At 40.0% G+C, this 19,032-nt stretch overlaps 2 protein-coding genes across 2 annotated transcripts; one reads left to right on the plus strand and one right to left on the minus strand.

Annotated features, from left to right (window-relative positions):
• Nucleotides 1–1,189: 1,189 nt before the first annotated feature.
• LOC121620260 (myosin heavy chain, fast skeletal muscle-like) lies at nucleotides 1,190–12,950 on the plus strand. Its single transcript, XM_041956242.1, has 41 exons — nucleotides 1,190–1,209; nucleotides 1,324–1,375; nucleotides 1,513–1,733; nucleotides 1,921–2,064; nucleotides 2,164–2,320; nucleotides 2,413–2,440; nucleotides 2,528–2,642; nucleotides 2,728–2,820; nucleotides 2,906–2,969; nucleotides 3,083–3,181; nucleotides 3,265–3,368; nucleotides 3,451–3,589; nucleotides 3,968–4,086; nucleotides 4,189–4,338; nucleotides 4,428–4,598; nucleotides 4,692–4,998; nucleotides 5,132–5,211; nucleotides 5,305–5,392; nucleotides 5,517–5,634; nucleotides 5,745–5,868; nucleotides 5,950–6,086; nucleotides 6,201–6,456; nucleotides 6,620–6,862; nucleotides 6,982–7,158; nucleotides 7,279–7,424; nucleotides 7,520–7,610; nucleotides 7,716–8,105; nucleotides 8,272–8,398; nucleotides 8,811–8,929; nucleotides 9,237–9,433; nucleotides 9,524–9,707; nucleotides 9,801–9,966; nucleotides 10,053–10,177; nucleotides 10,321–10,629; nucleotides 10,712–10,915; nucleotides 11,003–11,128; nucleotides 11,242–11,412; nucleotides 11,539–11,643; nucleotides 12,206–12,301; nucleotides 12,395–12,526; nucleotides 12,830–12,950. Exons 3-41 carry the CDS (start codon nucleotides 1,530–1,532, stop codon nucleotides 12,848–12,850), a joined length of 5,826 nt encoding a protein of 1,941 aa, XP_041812176.1. The 5' UTR covers nucleotides 1,190–1,209; nucleotides 1,324–1,375; nucleotides 1,513–1,529; the 3' UTR covers nucleotides 12,851–12,950.
• A 676-nt stretch (nucleotides 12,951–13,626) lies between these two features.
• On the minus strand, nucleotides 13,627–16,660 carry LOC121620390. Its single transcript, XM_041956432.1, has 9 exons — nucleotides 16,493–16,660; nucleotides 16,175–16,319; nucleotides 15,859–16,034; nucleotides 15,539–15,700; nucleotides 15,178–15,331; nucleotides 14,950–15,098; nucleotides 14,629–14,787; nucleotides 14,173–14,211; nucleotides 13,627–14,073 (listed from the first exon to the last, which is right to left on the minus strand). Exons 1-9 carry the CDS (start codon nucleotides 16,658–16,660, stop codon nucleotides 13,627–13,629), a joined length of 1,599 nt encoding a protein of 532 aa, XP_041812366.1.
• Between the last annotated feature and the right edge of the window lie 2,372 nt (nucleotides 16,661–19,032).

The raw sequence follows: 19,032 nt of genomic DNA on the forward strand, positions 1-19,032 counted from the left end.
TGAGATGTGTGGTTGTCCTGCAACTGTATACCAGTGACATTTACATGCTTCTCCAAAACCACAGCGTGTGCCTGCCATAACATACTCCAGCAAGATTGTTAATACTAACACTAAAGACCATTAGGGGAAATTACATTTAATTACTGAAACAAGTAGGTGACAGATCTATCTGTTATTGAAAATCATACATTTTCTAGTGTACAAACAAAATCTGTGCTTAATACATCCCCAACAAATGTCCAACAAATTACTGAATGATGTTTGATGACAAACACTTGTTATAAAATTGTGAAGTTATAAAATAATCCAAAAATAAATAGTAATAAATCCATGAAATTAAATTGCACATTTTAGAACAGAGAAACATATGAGCCATAAGTCCTAAGACACTCAAATGTTTTTATATCTGTGACCTTGAATGGAATGACCCTGGCCCTATTTTATGGAATAGTTGACCCTGTTTTATTGCACTACCAAACGTGTGACTGTCCTGAAAATATACACCAGGGACATTTGGGTGCTTCTCCAAAACTGAAAAGAAAAATCCCCCCAAAACAGAATAATAATAATAAATCCATACCTCCATACTTTACATTGATCAACAAACTATGACTGCAAACTCATGACTGCAATGATGGAAAATTGAGTCAATATCTTAACTGTTTAAAAAAACATCATTATCAACCTCTGCAATATTTATGGACATGTGAATTAGTGTAAGTGTCCTAATTTTAAATCCAGTGTTATTTTCAGTATTAAACATGAATCTTTAGCAACATAATATTCTAGAGGATTCAAATTTAACAACAGTTTGTACTGTTCTGTATGCATATGTATTATTAGATGTGTAATGTGATAGCTTGTAAATTTTGTTAGAAAATCTGATGTATGTCAAGAAATACATGTAACATAAAGTCTAAAAGTCACTGTTTAATACTAATAATCAGTGTCCAGACCATTTTAAAATAATTTTCCTACCACCATGCATTTGGACCATTCAGTTTGATCACAGGGAAAAAATACCTACTGCAACAAATGTGGGTACAAGGCAATATCAATCATTTTGAATGTCAATGTCACAGGATTAAGGGCAACACGACAAGAATGCATGACCAAACTGAGCAGGGCACACCTACTGTGGAGACAGTCCTCCCTCTATAAAAGAGGCTGCTTAGGACTCTCACAATAACTGGTAGGCCTCCAGCTCAGGTAAGTATATCAACTCCAACTGATTTGTATTGTGTGTAAAATGATATGCGCATATTTTAGATGAATACATTTCTCTATAGATTTATGTACTCTTGCTTGATTATTTATTAATAGGATAAAAAGAAGAAACCGGACTGTTTTCCATCCTCTGTTGGGACCAAAGGAGGTAAATTATAGTTAATTTCAGGTGATATCCACAACTTCAAAACACACCTCACCAGATAGACCTACCAACAGCATGTTAAGATTTATTAAAACAAATACTAGAGAAATTTAGATTGTATGACCTCTCCTTATTTTCAGTCACTTCAGGTGCCATCATGAGCACAGACGCAGAGATGGAGGCCTATGGCTCCGCAGCCATTTACCTGCGGAAGCCTGAGAAGGAGAGGATTGAAGCTCAAAACACTCCATTTGATGCCAAATCAGCCTACTTTGTGACAGATGCTGATGACATGTATGTCAAGGGCAAACTTGTCAAGAGAGAGGGTGGCAAGGCAACAGTTGAAACAGTGACAGGAAAGGTAAGTCAAAAGACCCTAGGAAGGACAGACAATCCAATCATAGTTCCCTGAACCATTTGATAGTAGTTGTCTTTTTACTTAACAGACTCTGTCAGCATAAGAGTGAGAACAGTTTTAATATACTGCTACATGAAACTACATGACTATCTTAGTAATTTTTTTTTCCCTTATTGTATTTTGTATTCAGACCGTTACTGTAAAAGAGGATGACATCCATCCCATGAACCCTCCCAAGTTCGATAAGATTGAGGACATGGCAATGATGACCCACCTCAATGAGCCTGCTGTGTTGTATAACCTCAAAGAGCGTTTTGCATCATGGATGATCTACGTAAGGTTCAATCTTTAATTATAGTGTGCTTACACCTGTAAAGCCTGTGTGTCAAATGTGATCATGTTTTTCACTCTTTCTCTCTCTCTGGTGCTACAGACTTACTCAGGCTTGTTCTGTGTCGTCGTGAACCCCTACAAGTGGCTTCCTGTGTACGATGCTCAGGTTGTCGGGGCATACAGAGGCAAGAAGAGGATTGAGGCACCACCCCACATCTTCTCCATCTCTGATAATGCCTACCAGTTCATGCTCACTGGTAAGATCCAAGTTACCACAGAATTTGAGTGGCAAAGACAAAGGAGAGTCTCAGCTATAGGTTTAACTTGAGTGTGTATCCTTATATTTCAGATCGTGAGAACCAGTCTGTCCTTATCACGTGAGTATAACACAACTTGCCAAGACAATTGTTAGGACTTTATGACTATCTTGCTAAGTAAGTAAAGGTTACTCTTTCATTCCCTAGTGGAGAATCTGGTGCCGGAAAGACTGTCAACACCAAGCGTGTCATCCAGTACTTTGCAACAATTGCAGTGGCTGGAGCTGGCAAGAAATCAGAACAATCAGCTGGCAAAATACAGGTTAAATTTGTTGTCTGCCAAAAATCTTTGCCACAATTGATTGTTGTTGAATACTTTTGCACAGTCTCATATTGTCTCAATGTAGGGTTCGCTGGAAGATCAAATCATTGCAGCCAACCCTCTACTAGAGGCCTATGGTAATGCCAAGACTGTGAGGAATGACAACTCCTCTCGTTTTGTAAGTATTCGTATTATAGACTTTCAGTTAAGTTTCTGCATATTGTTAGTTACTCTCAAACTCACATTTTCTGGTAAATCTTCAGGGTAAATTCATCAGGATTCACTTTGGCTCTACTGGCAAGTTAGCCTCAGCTGATATTGAAACATGTAAGTTCTAGTTATTTTCCTTTCATAGTTGGCAACATTAGCAACATTAGTAGTGTACAAATGTTAGTAGTGTCTTGCAGTGTTTGATGCACAGTCATCATCAATTCTCACAGATCTGCTGGAGAAGTCCCGTGTCACCTTCCAGTTGTCTGCTGAGAGGAGCTACCATATCTTCTATCAGCTGATGACTGGCCACAAGCCTGAGCTCCTGGGTATGTTATGACACAATAAACAATTAATAAGAGGAAAAATAAGAGTATGTGCCCACTTATGCATTTCCTCAACGTTCTTCCAGAGGCCCTTCTGATCACCACCAACCCTTATGACTACCCAATGATCAGTCAGGGTGAAATCACTGTCAAAAGCATCAATGATGTGGAGGAGTTCATTGCAACTGATGTAAGTTGATTGTAATTTGTAGAATAACAACTGATGAATGTAAGAATTATTGCTAAAAGGATGTGCTGTGCATGAATTGCAGACTGCTATTGACATCTTGGGCTTCACTGCTGAAGAGAAGGTTGCCATCTACAAACTGACTGGCGCTGTGATGCATCATGGTAACATGAAATTCAAGCAGAAGCAGCGTGAGGAGCAGGGTGAACCTGATGGCACTGAGGGTAATTGTGTTAATAGTGTGAAATATATCATATTACATCAAAACAATTTAAGCAGGTAAACTAAAAATACAAACATCTCGTGATTTTTTTTGTGTAAACTGATACTGCAACAACTTAATCACACTGCTACAACAGTGGGTTATATTGGTTGGATAACAGAAATCATGAGAAAAAGCAGTCACAAGCTATGACTGACCAAAAGGCATATGACAGACTGCCAGTAACTGCTAACAAAGTCTCTACATACAATATGACAAACACTTTTAGCATCTTTTTCAATGGAGATATTAGTTATGTTACACTTATGTTACACTCACATTGCTTTGTCATGTCCTTGCATTTCTTTGCATTAATGGAAACATTTTTCCTTTCAATCAGAGGCTGATAAAATCGCCTACCTCATGGGCCTGAACTCAGCCGATATGCTTAAAGCTCTGTGCTACCCAAGAGTCAAGGTCGGAAATGAGATGGTCACCAAAGGTCAGACCGTGCCACAGGTAATAAGAAGAAAATTTGATGTTTGGAAAAATTAGGAAAAAATATTTGCATTTTGATATGAAAATATTACAAATTCCCACACTAAAATCCTTTTTTTCTAGGTCAACAATGCTGTCAGCGCTCTGTGCAAGTCCGTCTATGAGAAAATGTTCTTGTGGATGGTGATCCGTATCAATGAGATGCTGGACACAAAGCAGCCAAGACAGTTCTTCATTGGAGTGTTGGATATCGCTGGATTTGAGATCTTTGATGTGAGTTGTTGAAAGACATCTGAGCGGTTTCAAGTTCCAGTTTAATGTTATTTTCCATGAAATGAATAATTACTTTTCTGTAATCACAGTTCAACAGCTTGGAGCAACTGTGCATCAACTTCACCAATGAGAAACTGCAACAGTTCTTCAACCACCACATGTTTGTTCTGGAGCAAGAGGAGTACAAGAAAGAAGGCATTGATTGGGAGTTCATTGACTTTGGTATGGACTTGGCTGCCTGCATTGAGCTTATTGAGAAGGTAAGACAAATCTTTCAGGTACAACTTATGTACTGTTTTCTGAGTGCATGTTAAATTGTTGATTCCCTATAATATGATGCAATTTCTTCTCAGCCAATGGGCATCTTCTCCATCCTTGAAGAGGAGTGCATGTTCCCCAAAGCTACAGACACTTCTTTCAAGAACAAGCTGCATGATCAGCATCTTGGCAAGACCAAGGCCTTTGAGAAGCCAAAACCCGCAAAGGGCAAGGCTGAAGCTCACTTCTCTCTGGTTCACTATGCTGGTACAGTGGACTACAATATCACTGGCTGGCTGGACAAGAACAAGGACCCCCTGAATGACTCAGTTGTTCAGCTCTACCAGAAGTCTGCAAACAAACTGCTGGCTATGCTGTATGCAACCCATGCTTCAGCTGATGGTAAGACGCTAGTACTGTAATTCCTGCATGGCAATTCAGTTACTCATTTATTTAAAGCATGTTTGCTCTCGGAAATAAACCTGAACAATGAATACAGAGTTCATTATTTGTGGGACTATGTGTTACAAACCAGATGCTGCTGGTGGCGGCGGCAAGAAGGGTGGTGGAAAAAAGAAGGGTGGTTCCTTCCAGACTGTGTCTGCTCTTTTCAGGGTATGTTCAACTTCCAGAAAGTCAAGATCAAATTGAACCTGACTCATTCATGTGTTTGAGTTTTGTTTTAAATGACAATATTTTGCCTCGCAGGAGAACTTGGGCAAGCTGATGACCAACTTGAGGAGCACCCATCCTCATTTTGTGCGTTGCCTGATTCCCAATGAAACAAAGACCCCAGGTTTGGTGTTTTTTGTGATATTATTGTTGTGTTTTTTTTAAGTGTCTATTTTAGAGGAAAAGGGGCTCACCAAAAGTAGTCACAGAAATCTGTATTACACTGACTTATTTTGTACAATATCCAGGTCTGATGGAGAACCATTTGGTCATCCACCAGCTGAGGTGTAACGGTGTGTTGGAAGGCATCAGAATCTGCAGAAAGGGCTTCCCCAGCAGAATCCTCTATGGTGACTTCAAGCAGAGGTGACTTACCACTTTAAGCAACTCAAGTTGTCTTCAGCTGAGTTATTATGGTATGAAACACCAGGAGAATGGGAGGTTATTATAAATAACAACATTGTTTTCTCTTGTAGATACAAAGTATTGAATGCCAGCGTCATCCCTGAGGGACAGTTCATTGACAACAAGAAAGCGTCTGAGAAGCTGCTGGGTTCCATTGATGTGGACCACACTCAGTACAAGTTTGGACACACAAAGGTTCGCCCTTACAGACAATATTACCAGTTTTTTCTTACTCCATGTGTGCTGAATACTAATTTCCCTCACGTGATAATGTAGGTGTTCTTCAAAGCTGGTCTTCTGGGTACCCTGGAGGAGATGAGAGATGAGAAACTGGCTGAGCTGGTGACCATGACTCAGGCTCTCTGCAGAGGACATCTCATGAGGAAAGAGTTTGTTAAAATGATGGAGAGGAGGTAGGATTCTTTTACACTACACTGAATTGTCTCTTAAATTCCTATGTAATGTTAAACAAAAGCAGTATCAATATACTAATTTATAATTTTAATCTAATTTGTTATTTTTATTAGAGATGCAATCTTCACCATCCAGTACAATGTCCGCTCATTCATGAATGTGAAGAACTGGCCATGGATGCATCTGTACTTCAAGATCAAGCCTCTTCTGAAGAGTGCTGAGACTGAGAAGGAGCTGGCTCAAATGAAAGAGAACTATGGCAAGATGCAATCAGACCTGGCTGCTGCCCTGGCCAAGAAGAAGGAACTGGAGGAAAAGATGGTTTCCTTGCTGCAGGAAAAGAATGACCTGCAACTCCAAGTGGCATCTGTGAGTAGAATGCAAAAGCAGACATATTGTTCTATTTATTGGAAAAAATCTATATGTCAGTCAGATTTTCCTCAGTGAGATGTTTTGCTTTACCAAAGCGATGCACTGAACATAATTTTTAAAATATATTTCAGTCAAAATAATGTGTATGTTCAAACTATAGGAAAGTGAGAACCTCTCCGATGCTGAGGAAAGGTGTGAAGGGCTCATTAAGAGCAAGATCCAGCTCGAGGCCAAACTCAAAGAGACAACTGAGAGACTGGAGGATGAAGAGGAAATCAATGCTGAGCTGACTGCCAAGAAGAGGAAGCTGGAGGATGAATGCTCTGAGCTGAAGAAAGACATTGATGACTTGGAGCTCACCTTGGCTAAAGTGGAGAAGGAGAAACATGCCACAGAAAACAAGGTTCACATAACTTGAAATATACGCTGATACAAAATTCTGAAATGTTTCTACCAAGGATTCTAATACACTATATAAGGATCTTAAGTTATATAAAAAATGTACAATTTATTCATTTGCAGGTTAAAAACCTGACAGAGGAGATGGCATCTCAAGATGAGGCCATTGCCAAGTTAACCAAGGAGAAGAAAGCCCTCCAAGAGGCCCACCAGCAAACACTTGATGATCTCCAGGCAGAGGAAGACAAAGTCAACACTCTGACCAAGGCCAAGACAAAGCTGGAGCAGCAAGTGGATGATGTAAGAAACCTTTTACTGTTTAAGAAAAAACTTTTTAAGTTTGTAGCTGTAGTATGAAGCAGTTTAGCACTTAGGGTTGGTGTTACATTGTACAAATACAAAACTCTGTATTTAAAAAAGCTTGAAGGATCACTGGAGCAAGAGAAGAAGCTCCGTATGGACCTTGAGAGAGCCAAGAGGAAGCTTGAAGGAGACCTGAAACTGGCCCAGGAATCCATAATGGATCTGGAGAATGACAAACAGCAGTCTGAGGAAAAACTCAAGAAGTAAGTGAAAACATTATTTTACTGATGAAATTCCTGCTTTTCACATAGTGAGAGAGACTAATAATGTAACATTCCTTTTTGTTTTACTCATCAAGGAAAGACTTTGAGACCAGCCAGCTCCTCAGCAAGATTGAGGATGAACAATCTCTTGGTGCTCAGCTTCAGAAGAAGATCAAGGAACTCCAGGTGACATATTCAATCTACAGTATTAGATTAATGAAAATCAGACTCAGTTAATTAAAAAACACCAAAATGGATTCCAATTAATAAACTTTCTTTCATCAAATCTAGGCTCGAATTGAGGAGCTGGAAGAGGAGATTGAGGCTGAGAGGGCTGCTCGTGCTAAGGTTGAGAAGCAGAGGGCTGACCTCTCCAGGGAGCTTGAGGAGATCAGTGAGAGGCTTGAAGAAGCTGGTGGAGCAACAGCTGCTCAGATTGAGATGAACAAGAAGCGTGAGGCTGAGTTCCAGAAGCTGCGTCGTGATCTTGAGGAGTCAACCCTGCAGCATGAAGCTACCGCAGCAGCCCTCCGCAAGAAGCAGGCTGACAGTGTTGCAGAGCTGGGAGAGCAGATCGACAACCTCCAGCGTGTCAAGCAGAAGCTGGAGAAGGAGAAGAGCGAGTACAAGATGGAGATTGATGACCTCTCCAGCAACATGGAAGCTGTTGCTAAAGCTAAGGTGGTGTATGCAGGTTTTTCAGGAAAACACAATGACATTAGATTTCAAAAAATATCCAAAAAATGAAACAAAAGAAGAAAATGTCTAATGTCTAAATGTCTAATGTCTAATCAGAAAGTTCAATGTTCACTGCATTTGAGTCATGTTAATTACATGCCAATTACAGGCCAATCTGGAGAAAATGTGCAGAACTCTTGAGGACCAGTTGAGTGAAATCAAATCCAAAAATGACGAGAACGTCCGCCAGCTAAATGACATGAGTGCACATAGGGCAAGACTGCAAACAGAGAACGGTGAGTATTTAAAGATGTGAAATGTGTAATACAATACAAATTCATACCTTTTTTTAAATTCCTGTATGATTTATTTCATTGATCAAAAATGATGATTTGGTTTGTGCGTAAATGGGCAGAGTGTGATTTGTGTGTATAGGTATGGTAATTATTCCATTAATTTCTGTTTAGATGATTAAGCACAGGCAGAGTTATTGAGGTCATGCTCCATGTTATGTTTTTCACTTGTTGCTATGTAATGTATATAGTCCTATTTGAAGAAATCTGACAATTCCATATGTATAATTTGTCTCTTACTGATGTGTTGTGCTATCATTTCACAACCTTTGTTTTTTTCATGTAAAGTATTTTCAGCAATGTTTCAGCTTTTTAATAAGCCATCCAAACATTATTCTTAATCTTATTCATTCAGGTGAGTTTTCTCGCCAGCTGGAGGAGAAGGAGGCTCTTATTTCCCAGCTGACCAGGGGCAAACAGGCCTTCACTCAGCAGATTGAAGAGCTTAAGAGACATATTGAGGAGGAAGTAAAGGTACAAGATCATTTATTTGCATCGTCCACTTTATAATGAAATGTGTGCTTGGGCCATCTATTTATGAAGTACCACCAGGGAATATCTCAGGTACAGGTACTGGTTTGAGTTTACAATCTAAATTCAATTTCAGTTCAAATTCTGTTTCTGTAGTTAAGATAACAGAATGAAATGCCCTTTTCATAATCCTCACTGGGAAACTGGGTAGTTTGTTTAAGAAAGGATTTTGTGCATGTCTGTTAACAAAATTGATTAATTAATGAATGAATTAATTCAGACTTTCATGCCTCTTATGATGAATTTATAGGCCAAGAACGCCCTGGCCCATGCTGTTCAATCATCCCGCCATGATTGTGATCTGCTCAGAGAGCAGTTTGAGGAGGAGCAGGAGGCCAAGGCTGAGCTGCAGAGAGGAATGTCCAAGGCCAACAGTGAGGTGGCTCAATGGAGAACCAAATATGAGACCGATGCTATCCAGCGCACTGAGGAGCTGGAGGAGGCAAAGTATATAAGCCTTTCTACTTTTTCATAAATAAATCACATTTTGCTTTCTTCTTGTACAATTAAACACAAGCTAATTCTTCTTCACTACAGGAAAAAGCTTGCCCAGCGTCTGCAGGATGCTGAGGAATCCATTGAGGCTGTGAACTCCAAGTGCGCCTCTTTGGAGAAGACCAAGCAGAGGCTGCAGGGTGAGGTTGAGGACCTCATGATTGATGTGGAGAGAGCAAATGCTCTGGCTGCCAACCTTGATAAGAAGCAGAGAAACTTTGATAAGGTAAATGGTCAAATTGGTGATCAAAACCAGCTTTATTGCTACACACACACTTATATAATTAATTAACCATTTAATTAACCTACACAATTCTAGGTCCTGGCAGAATGGAAACAGAAGTATGAGGAGGGCCAGGCTGAGCTGGAAGGAGCTCAGAAGGAGGCTCGCTCTCTCAGCACTGAGCTGTTCAAGATGAAGAACTCTTATGAGGAGGCTCTGGATCAGCTGGAGACCATGAAGAGAGAGAACAAGAACCTGCAGCGTATGTTAACTTCTATTTACATTAAAGGCAAATAATAATTTATTACCAGAGGTGAAGAGTCTAAGCATGTTATCTTTACTCTGTAGAGGAGATCTCAGATCTGACTGAACAGATTGGTGAGACTGGAAAAAGCATCCATGAGCTGGAGAAAGCCAAGAAGGCTGTTGAAAGTGAGAAGGCTGAAATTCAGACTGCCCTGGAAGAGGCAGAGGTATTGTCTTTCATTTCATTCATTTGTTATTGCAACAATTAGTATGCTGTTATAATTTCTTTAACTAATTTCAAGTATGTTTCATTACCATGACAGAGCAGTCATTTTGGTTCTTAGCTATACTTAGCTGATTTTTCTCTCAGGGTACACTGGAGCATGAAGAGTCCAAGATTCTCCGTGTTCAGCTTGAGCTCAACCAGATCAAAGGTGAGGTTGACAGGAAGCTGGCAGAGAAGGACGAGGAGATGGAGCAGATCAAGAGGAACAGCCAGAGGGTCATGGACTCCATGCAGAGCACACTTGACGCTGAGGTCAGGAGCAGGAATGATGCCCTGAGAGTCAAGAAGAAGATGGAAGGAGACCTGAATGAGATGGAGATTCAGCTGAGCCATGCCAACAGACAGGCTGCTGAGGCCCAGAAACAACTGAGAAACGTCCAGGGACAGCTCAAGGTGATTTGTGTAATTGCTGAATATTTTTTTTCATATGAGAGTAAAGAAAGTCAATAATAAGTCCTCATTTTTATGTTGTCAGGATGCACAACTACACCTTGATGATGCTATCAGAGGACAGGAGGACATGAAGGAGCAGGTTGCCATGGTGGAGCGTAGAAACGGCCTGATGCTGGCTGAGATTGAAGAGCTGAGAGCCGCTCTGGAGCAGACAGAGAGAGGACGCAAAGTGGCTGAGCAGGAGCTGATTGATGCTAGTGAGCGTGTCGGACTGCTTCACTCTCAGGTTTGTTTCCCTTAATCCACAATGGACTATTATTCTGAAAACACATTATAAATATCATATTAAACATTGCTTTTCTTTCATGTTCAGAACACCAGTCTTCTGAACACCAAGAAGAAGCTGGAGTCTGACTTTGTCCAGGTTCAGGGTGAAGTGGATGATGCTGTTCAGGAAGCAAGAAATGCCGAGGAGAAAGCCAAAAAGGCTATCACTGATGTGAGTTTACATCTCTTATTCACCTATATTATGTTTTTGGTCTATCGCCATGCACTGAAAATGTTCGGTTTATTACAGATTGTGAATCAATTACAGACTATTTATCATTTCAGGCTGCCATGATGGCTGAGGAGCTGAAGAAGGAGCAGGACACCAGTGCTCACCTTGAGAGGATGAAGAAGAACCTGGAGGTCACGGTCAAGGACCTGCAGCACCGTCTGGATGAGGCTGAGAACCTCGCCATGAAGGGTGGCAAGAAGCAGCTCCAGAAACTGGAGTCCAGGGTATGAACTGTATAGAAATGCTCACAGAGCAATTTAAGAATAAAAATCACATTTTCAACTTTGCCTTTCTTTCTCTGCACTGAAATCCTTGTACAAAACTTTGATTTTTTTATCATGACATTCAAGGTGCGTGAGCTGGAGTCTGAAGTTGAAGGAGAGCAGAGACGTGGAGCTGATGCTGTGAAGGGAGTCCGCAAATATGAGAGAAGAGTTAAGGAGCTGACCTACCAGGTAAGTTTCACTGAAAACAAGAACAATTACACGCTGATTCCCATTGCACAAGTGCTGTACTGAAGTACAATTTTGAGGTGTTTGGTTGGTTTGTGAGTATTTCCATGTTATGCTACTTTTTACTAAGCTTTGCAAATTATGGGCTCCATACATCTGCACAGGTGTTTCAAATTACCCTTTCTGATTAGTTGTGGGAATGCTGGGAATGAAACGCAACTACTTACATAATTATAACTGAGTAAGTTGCCCTGCCCCAACAGGTACAACAAAATCAAAAGGGTGAGGGAGATGTCAATCAGGCACGGTATTAATTAGCTAACATAAATGAACACACCCGTGTGTGCAGTGCCTTTAGATTCAATTATACGGTACCTTAATAAAATGTGGCATTATTATTAAAAAACAGCCAAACAGTATAAGTAGTTAGCCTTGGCTCCATATTGACGAGCTACAAAAATTGCAATGCTGCTTGATAATACTTGTGTTCTCTGACTGCAATATTTTGAATGCAGGACAGAGAATTTTTACACTGTCACATTACAACTTTTACATCTCTGTACAGACTGAGGAGGACAAGAAGAATGTGACCAGACTTCAGGATCTGGTGGACAAGCTGCAGCTCAAAGTCAAAGCTTACAAGAGACAGGCTGAGGAGGCTGTAAGTCAACAACATTAATGTGATTAATCAAGCAATTTAATTAATAATATCACCATTAACAACTAAATATATATAACTCCAAACTCTCCACAGGAGGAGCAGGCCAACACTCACATGTCCAGGCTGAGAAAGGTCCAGCATGAGCTGGAGGAAGCTCAAGAGCGTGCTGACATTGCTGAGACACAGGTCAACAAGCTGAGAGCCAAGAGCCGTGATGCTGGAAAGGTGATTTTTTTTATTGACTTATCAACCATGTGCATAAACTTCATCTATATAACCATTCCAATGTGAAATACATACATATAATAACTATAGAAATAATGAACTCTGAAATTAATAACCAGTAGCAATGAAGTATTACAAATTGATTACAAGTAATTACTTTTCTGTAAGAATTCCAAACTTTAACTGTAGTTTTGGCATCCCATAAAATACATTGCTTTTCCCAACAATACATACATTGTATTCATACTATAACACATTCCTACAAATTCCTGCCTTCAAGTGATAGTTATCTCTTTCTTTCAGGGAAGTGACTCTGCGGAATGAAAGACAAGATCCAGCTGAGGCATTTTACTCGAGTTCATACAATATGAGCCCCTGAGAATTTTCTTCTGTAAATCTTCAATAAACATTAAACATTTGTCAAGCATTCTTGTCTTGTCATATTCTTGGATAGCAAAAGTTATCTTAGCTAACGATAACATGAAGCTGGACTGGAATACTGTGTCAAAATGAAGACCAAACTGGCAAATTATTGCTCATATTATTGCTGCAATTTCAGTGATAAAAACATTACACCTCTTTTTAATCATGTGCTATTGTTGCGGAGATGCACCAGTGATTTATTGAAAACAGCTGTTCCAATGTTGTTGCAGTGAATTAATAATTTGTAATTATTGAAAATGTCACAAATATGTCCGAGGCTCACGTATGGTTCGACTAATCATGAACTGTTCTGTATTTTTTGTCATGGTTTCACACAGCTTGCCAAAGCACTGGGTTTATTTCAAACCTACCTACACTTCACTCTTTGAATTAACAGCTAAAAAATTCTTATCATTAACTGCATACATTGCATTGACATTTGGAGGGGTAGTTTGTTTTTTATATATATGGAACATTTAACTAGCAAAGAAGAAAAAAATCCTCAGCCTACCCAGTCCTGAAGATAAAGCAGGATAAACTTGAGTTCTACTCAAGCAAGAGCTTCTAATTAATTTGGGCATGTGGAATCTACAAATACAAATTCATACACATTGTCAATTAATTATTTTTCAAGCAAACTATTATTTTCCTCAATATATAATTTGTGGCATAACTGACTATTGTCTACTGCCACCATCCTTCCTGTCTTTCTTTCCACCCCCCTTTCCCTTTCCTTGCTCCCCTTTACATTTTTGTCCTCCTTGAGCCATCCCCTTCTGCAGCTGGGCTGTGTGAACCTTCTCAATCAGAGAGAAGCAGTCATCATCTGGACTGATATGGCTGCTCACAAACTTCCCCTGATCAAGTGACCATGATGTTTCAGCATGTGCTTCACCGGTTGCTCCTGGGTTGGGAGATGATGGCCTTGAGTGGGCCTTTCTCGGACTTGTGTGGCTTGGAGAGCAGTGCCTGGACTTAACGTCTTCTTTGGGTACAAGGTTTAAGTTGAAGGACAAAGGTCTGCCCGGTGCTGGGCTCAGAGGAATCACAAGGTTATCTCCAGGGGCTCCAAGAGTGAGAAAGACTTCTGGGAATCCACATGGTTGGTTGATATTCTTCTGTCCCTTTTACAGATAAGAGTCAAATAAGCACTGATGAAGGCACACAACTTTTATTAGGACAATAACATTGGCCAGTTAGCTAACAATCTACACACAGCTTACCTGCTGTGGTGTGAAGCTCATGGACACTCTCACTGTCATCTGTAGAGGAAGAAATAGTATGTCATTGTTCAGCCTTTCATTCATTGGTGGCCAACTGCAAAAATGTTCAAAGACTAGACATTAAAAAAATCAAAGCTTCAAATGACAACATGTCCACCTTATTAGTGAAACTCGCTCATGGGGCTCCAAGAAACCCTTAACTGGGGTAGGGTATGGTCACTTTATCTACATGACGTAATAATTGACAACATTAGAATTATCGTATTATGTATCGATCATTTTCCTCGATTTGATGTCCTTCAATGCGAATCATTACAGAACAACCAGACTGGTAAATGAATACAGTGTTGACATCCCTGTATATGGCCGTGATATAGCTGTATGTGACTTCTTTCTCCCAACAGTCACACCTCTAATGAAATAAAAGCTCTATTATATTTCAGGTAAACAATTTACCTGTGCTGGGGCATTTTGCTTCTTCTGATATTCAGTCTCCGGGGTGAATGAAGCAGATTTGGGGATGGCTCTGGGGGAGCCACATTCTGCGTAAGCTTTCCCGTCTTTCCTTGCTGTTGTTGGTGTGCTTTCAGCCACAGTGATGTGTGGTGGAGAAGCCTTGCAGAAGAAAAATAAAAACAAAAGTTACACAAGAATGTGCCTGCACACTGACAAACGCACATCGTGTCCTGCATACCATTCACTTTGTGAGGTGTGACATTAAAATAGCAAATTTCTTTATGTTTGCACCACCAATAACTTAAATGTTGTGTAACTTACAGGGCTTTCAGCCTTTCTATTTCTACCATTCTCTTTTCTTTCTGTATTCCCACTTATCCCTGGCAGGGTAGGGAGTGCAACACGCTGATCGTCGAGCCGTCGTGCCTGACTGGAGGAAATGATTTTGAAGAATGCGTCAGCATCTGCACCTGTCACAGAGAGTCAAGAGTTATTTCTGTAACGTCTCAGAGGCAGAAAAAACATACTTGACCCTGCCTGTTGTCTGACCTGTGGGTACATTGTTTAAAGCGCTTCCATTGTGTGTGGGTGTAACAGGTGTGCTTCTGCTGGGTTGTAAAGAGCAACGTTGCTCATCCATACGTCCACTTTGTGCATGACTTATCATTTTAAGGAACTGCTGCTGTTCAGCTGGAGATGCCTCCTAAAAAAGTTTTCAAGAAAGAAAAGAATGGCAAGACGGACAACTCACAACAACAGACAACAAAATAGTCAAGCACACTTTTTCTGCAAAAGACTGTAGAGGGTGAGCCTCCTTATCCATGACTGATATCATTTGATGTCTGACTTAAAATAAGATGGGTTTACAGGCAAAACTATATGCTGTGTATTGTACAGCATGACATCTCACCTGCTGATGTTGGTCAGGTTTGGTGCGGTTTAAGGCGGTAGACTTCTGGGGAGATTTATTAGATGCGTCTGAAATGGGCTGATCTTTGCGCTGAGTAGATGGGGTACCCAGATTCTGGAAAATCTGGGGTGCAGAACACCTCTGTTCATCCATCCTTGAGCCCTGTGGGAGGAAAAGAAGATTCATTATTGTTATGCTATGCTATATGCTATCAAAGCGGTTGAGATGTTGTTAAACATCCTATATCTTCAAAAAATGTGTGTGGACTTTGTCATTAACTTTTGTCAATGGTCTTTACACCATGCATGTATAGGGCCAACCTGGACTTTGGAGACCATGTAACATAAGTAGCTTGCATCCATCTCTGTAGCAGAAGATTTTGATGTGGTCCCTCCATTCTGTATCCCTGGCAATGTGGGAAGAGACACCCGCTGGTCATCAAGCCGTCTGCCCTGAGAGTTGGCCAGAAGGCTGAAGAACTTTTCAGAATCTGGACCTGTGAAGATGAAAAAAGTGTTGTTTGATCAAATGTGTAAAACAATTATTACATTACAACATGAAATCAATTTGAAATTATTATTGTAAAAAGTTGAATGCAAGAAACAAACAGGAAGAAAAATAAGTTTGTATTCTAACCTTTGGGCACGGTGCTCTCAGTGGGCTTGTGTTTGGGTGTGGACTGGGGACTAACAGTTAAGACACATCGCTGTTCATCCATTCGTCCACGCTGGGAATGACTCATCAAGGACAAGAAATCTTCCTGATTAGCTGCAGTCAAGACCTAGATGGGAAAAAAGTGTACAGTACATATTTAGCTCAGTAAATAATCATTCATATATAAACACAAATGGATATTCAAATTGCAGATCTAAGACATCAAAGTTTTAAAATGTTGTAATTCAATATAGTTAGCCTCCTGGAGTTAAAGATGGTAGCAGTGACTTGATCATATACCTGTTTTGGAGATGCTTTATCTTTACTCTTTGGTCGTTCTATGTCTGAGCTGGGGCTGAAAGACGATGAACGTGGAGGGCCGAGACCAGAGGCAGAATGATCCTTTTTTGCTGTAGACTCTGTCTTTGTGCTTAGAATTTGGGGTAAAGAGCACCTTTGGTCATCCATTCTGGAACCCTGAAAATGCATTAGGCCAGCATTCCTCAGCATTTTGGATAATAAGGCACACTTCTTTAACACATACTGTAAATATCTAAGACACATTAAGTAAATATTTGGTTTGGGTAACAATGCGATTTTATGATTCTAAAACAGTATTTTGATACTTTCATCAATTGCTTTTAAAAATTTAAAGCATTCTCCTATTTGAAAAAGAAAAGTACTGACCTGAACTTTAGAGACCATGTAACACAAGTAGCTTGAATCTCCTCCTGCAGAAGATGCTGATGCATTGTCTTTCTGTAATCCGGGTAATGATGGAAGAGACACACGCTGGTCGTCAAGCCGTTGGCTTTGGGTGTTGGCCAGGAGGCTGAACAACATGTCAGAATCTGGACCTGGAAAGATGAAATGTGAAAACGGGTGACATAGTTAGGTGCAACTATATAAAGTGAACTTTAAAAATGAAAATGAAACTTGTCCAAACCTGTATCTATTGGGAAGAAATGACAAGTAAGAGGCAAATCACAGGAATTGCAACACACTTCTAGAAGTATTTGCAGTGACAGAGATTTATGAACACAGTCAGTCTTAATTATCACCTGAATTTAAAGTGCTTGAAGCAGACTTTCTGTCTGTATTCTTGGGTGTACAGGGAGCACTTTTGCTAGGATCCAAGGAACAGCGCTGGTCATCAAGGCGTCCACGCTGGCCATGGCTGATCATATTCATGAACTTCTGTTGTTCATCAGGTGATTCTGTCTATTGGACAAAAACAGTGTGATAAAGTGAAGATAAACATTTAATGACAACATAAGCAACCTGTAATTATTAAAGCAACCACAGTGATAGAACAGACCTTTATAGAATTGGAGCGGTCACGCTGTGGGGGGACCTGTAATTGGTTGGCTGGTGTCAACAGAAGCTTCCTGTTTCTATCTGGAGTGCTCTCCGTCACAGCGATCTGAGGTGCAGAGCCGTGATGGTTATTACTCCCAGGTTCCTGCGAAAACAGGTCACTTTAGGAGCAGACTTCAGGCATTTATTCATTACACCACCTGTGCAGGTGCATGCACTGAGCCACTTACACACTGAAGCCTATTACCTGGTAGTTAAACTCTGGCAACGACACCCGCAGGTCATCATGGTGTTGACCCTGTTTGTTGTCTAAGGTATGGGAGAACTCCTCATAGCGTGAACCTGTGGGGAGCAGTTGTCATACAATTGCTAATCAATCTACAAAAGGGCACAAAGAATGCAGATGGTATCTTTGTGACTGCCGTCCCAACCTGCAGGTGTATCTTTAATTTGTCCAGTTTTAACAGGACTCAAAGCACAACGCTGTTCTTCCATTCGTCCACGCTGTGAATTGCTCATTATGTTGAGAATCTGCTGCTGCTCTGAGTCTTCCTGTTGAACATCAGCCAAAAGAAAAAGAAAAAGGAAATAATGTGAGTTATCATAACTTATGGACAATATTCTCCTTGGCACTTAATTAGTTACACAAATCAGTTAAACCACATTGGTTCATCATCAAAAATGTAAATGTTAACATGAAAATATTTATTCCTAAAAGCTTATCTATTCACACTCTCCATATTTAACATAAAAGTGGGAATCTATGTAAAATGAATGTAATCTCAAAATGCCAACATTAAATTTCCAACAAAACAGAATAAATTCAATAGCATAAAATATTTACTTCTTTTGGTCACTTTTGAGAATTAAATACAATTCTGAACAAAAATATTTTTTAAATGTAAAATACTTTATACTATAGGATAAGAACTAAAATATGGGTAAAAATAGGACTAAGTACAGAAAATGCACACTGGACAAAATGTACACAAACTTTAAAAGCATAGGAAGGAATGTTAGGTCTTACCAGCACAGTGTCGGTAGTTTCTGATTTTGAGTCAACTTCAGCAGCTGCCATTGTAAAAAAAAAAAAAATCATACAACAAAGGGAAAATGTCCTTACTAGATAAAATGTGACAGTACAGAAAATTACACAAAAATATTTCCTGTAATTGATAGAGGATCCATTAAATGAAATGACAGTCTATGCAATGGACATGATGATCCTGATTGATGCTACTCCAAATGTGTACTAGATTCGGCTCGGTGGAAGGCTTTTAAATAGAGTTAAGTCCTGAGTATTAACCATTACCATTAAAACCCCAGTCAGTGCCCCGATCTTAATATTACCAACTGTAATCCCAGATGAAAACATAATCCTTCACATGGAGAGGGATGATCTTTTTCACTGGTAGGTGTACGTGTTCTCCCCTCTGACCTAATAGTGTACCTAAAGTTCGTGTTTGCATTTTGAAGCCCTGAGATTGTCAATAAATGTTGCAAGTAGGCATATGGACAGGTTG

Source organism: Chelmon rostratus, chromosome 17 (assembly GCF_017976325.1).
Source record: "Chelmon rostratus isolate fCheRos1 chromosome 17, fCheRos1.pri, whole genome shotgun sequence".
Taxonomy (NCBI): Eukaryota; Metazoa; Chordata; class Actinopteri; order Chaetodontiformes; family Chaetodontidae; genus Chelmon; species Chelmon rostratus.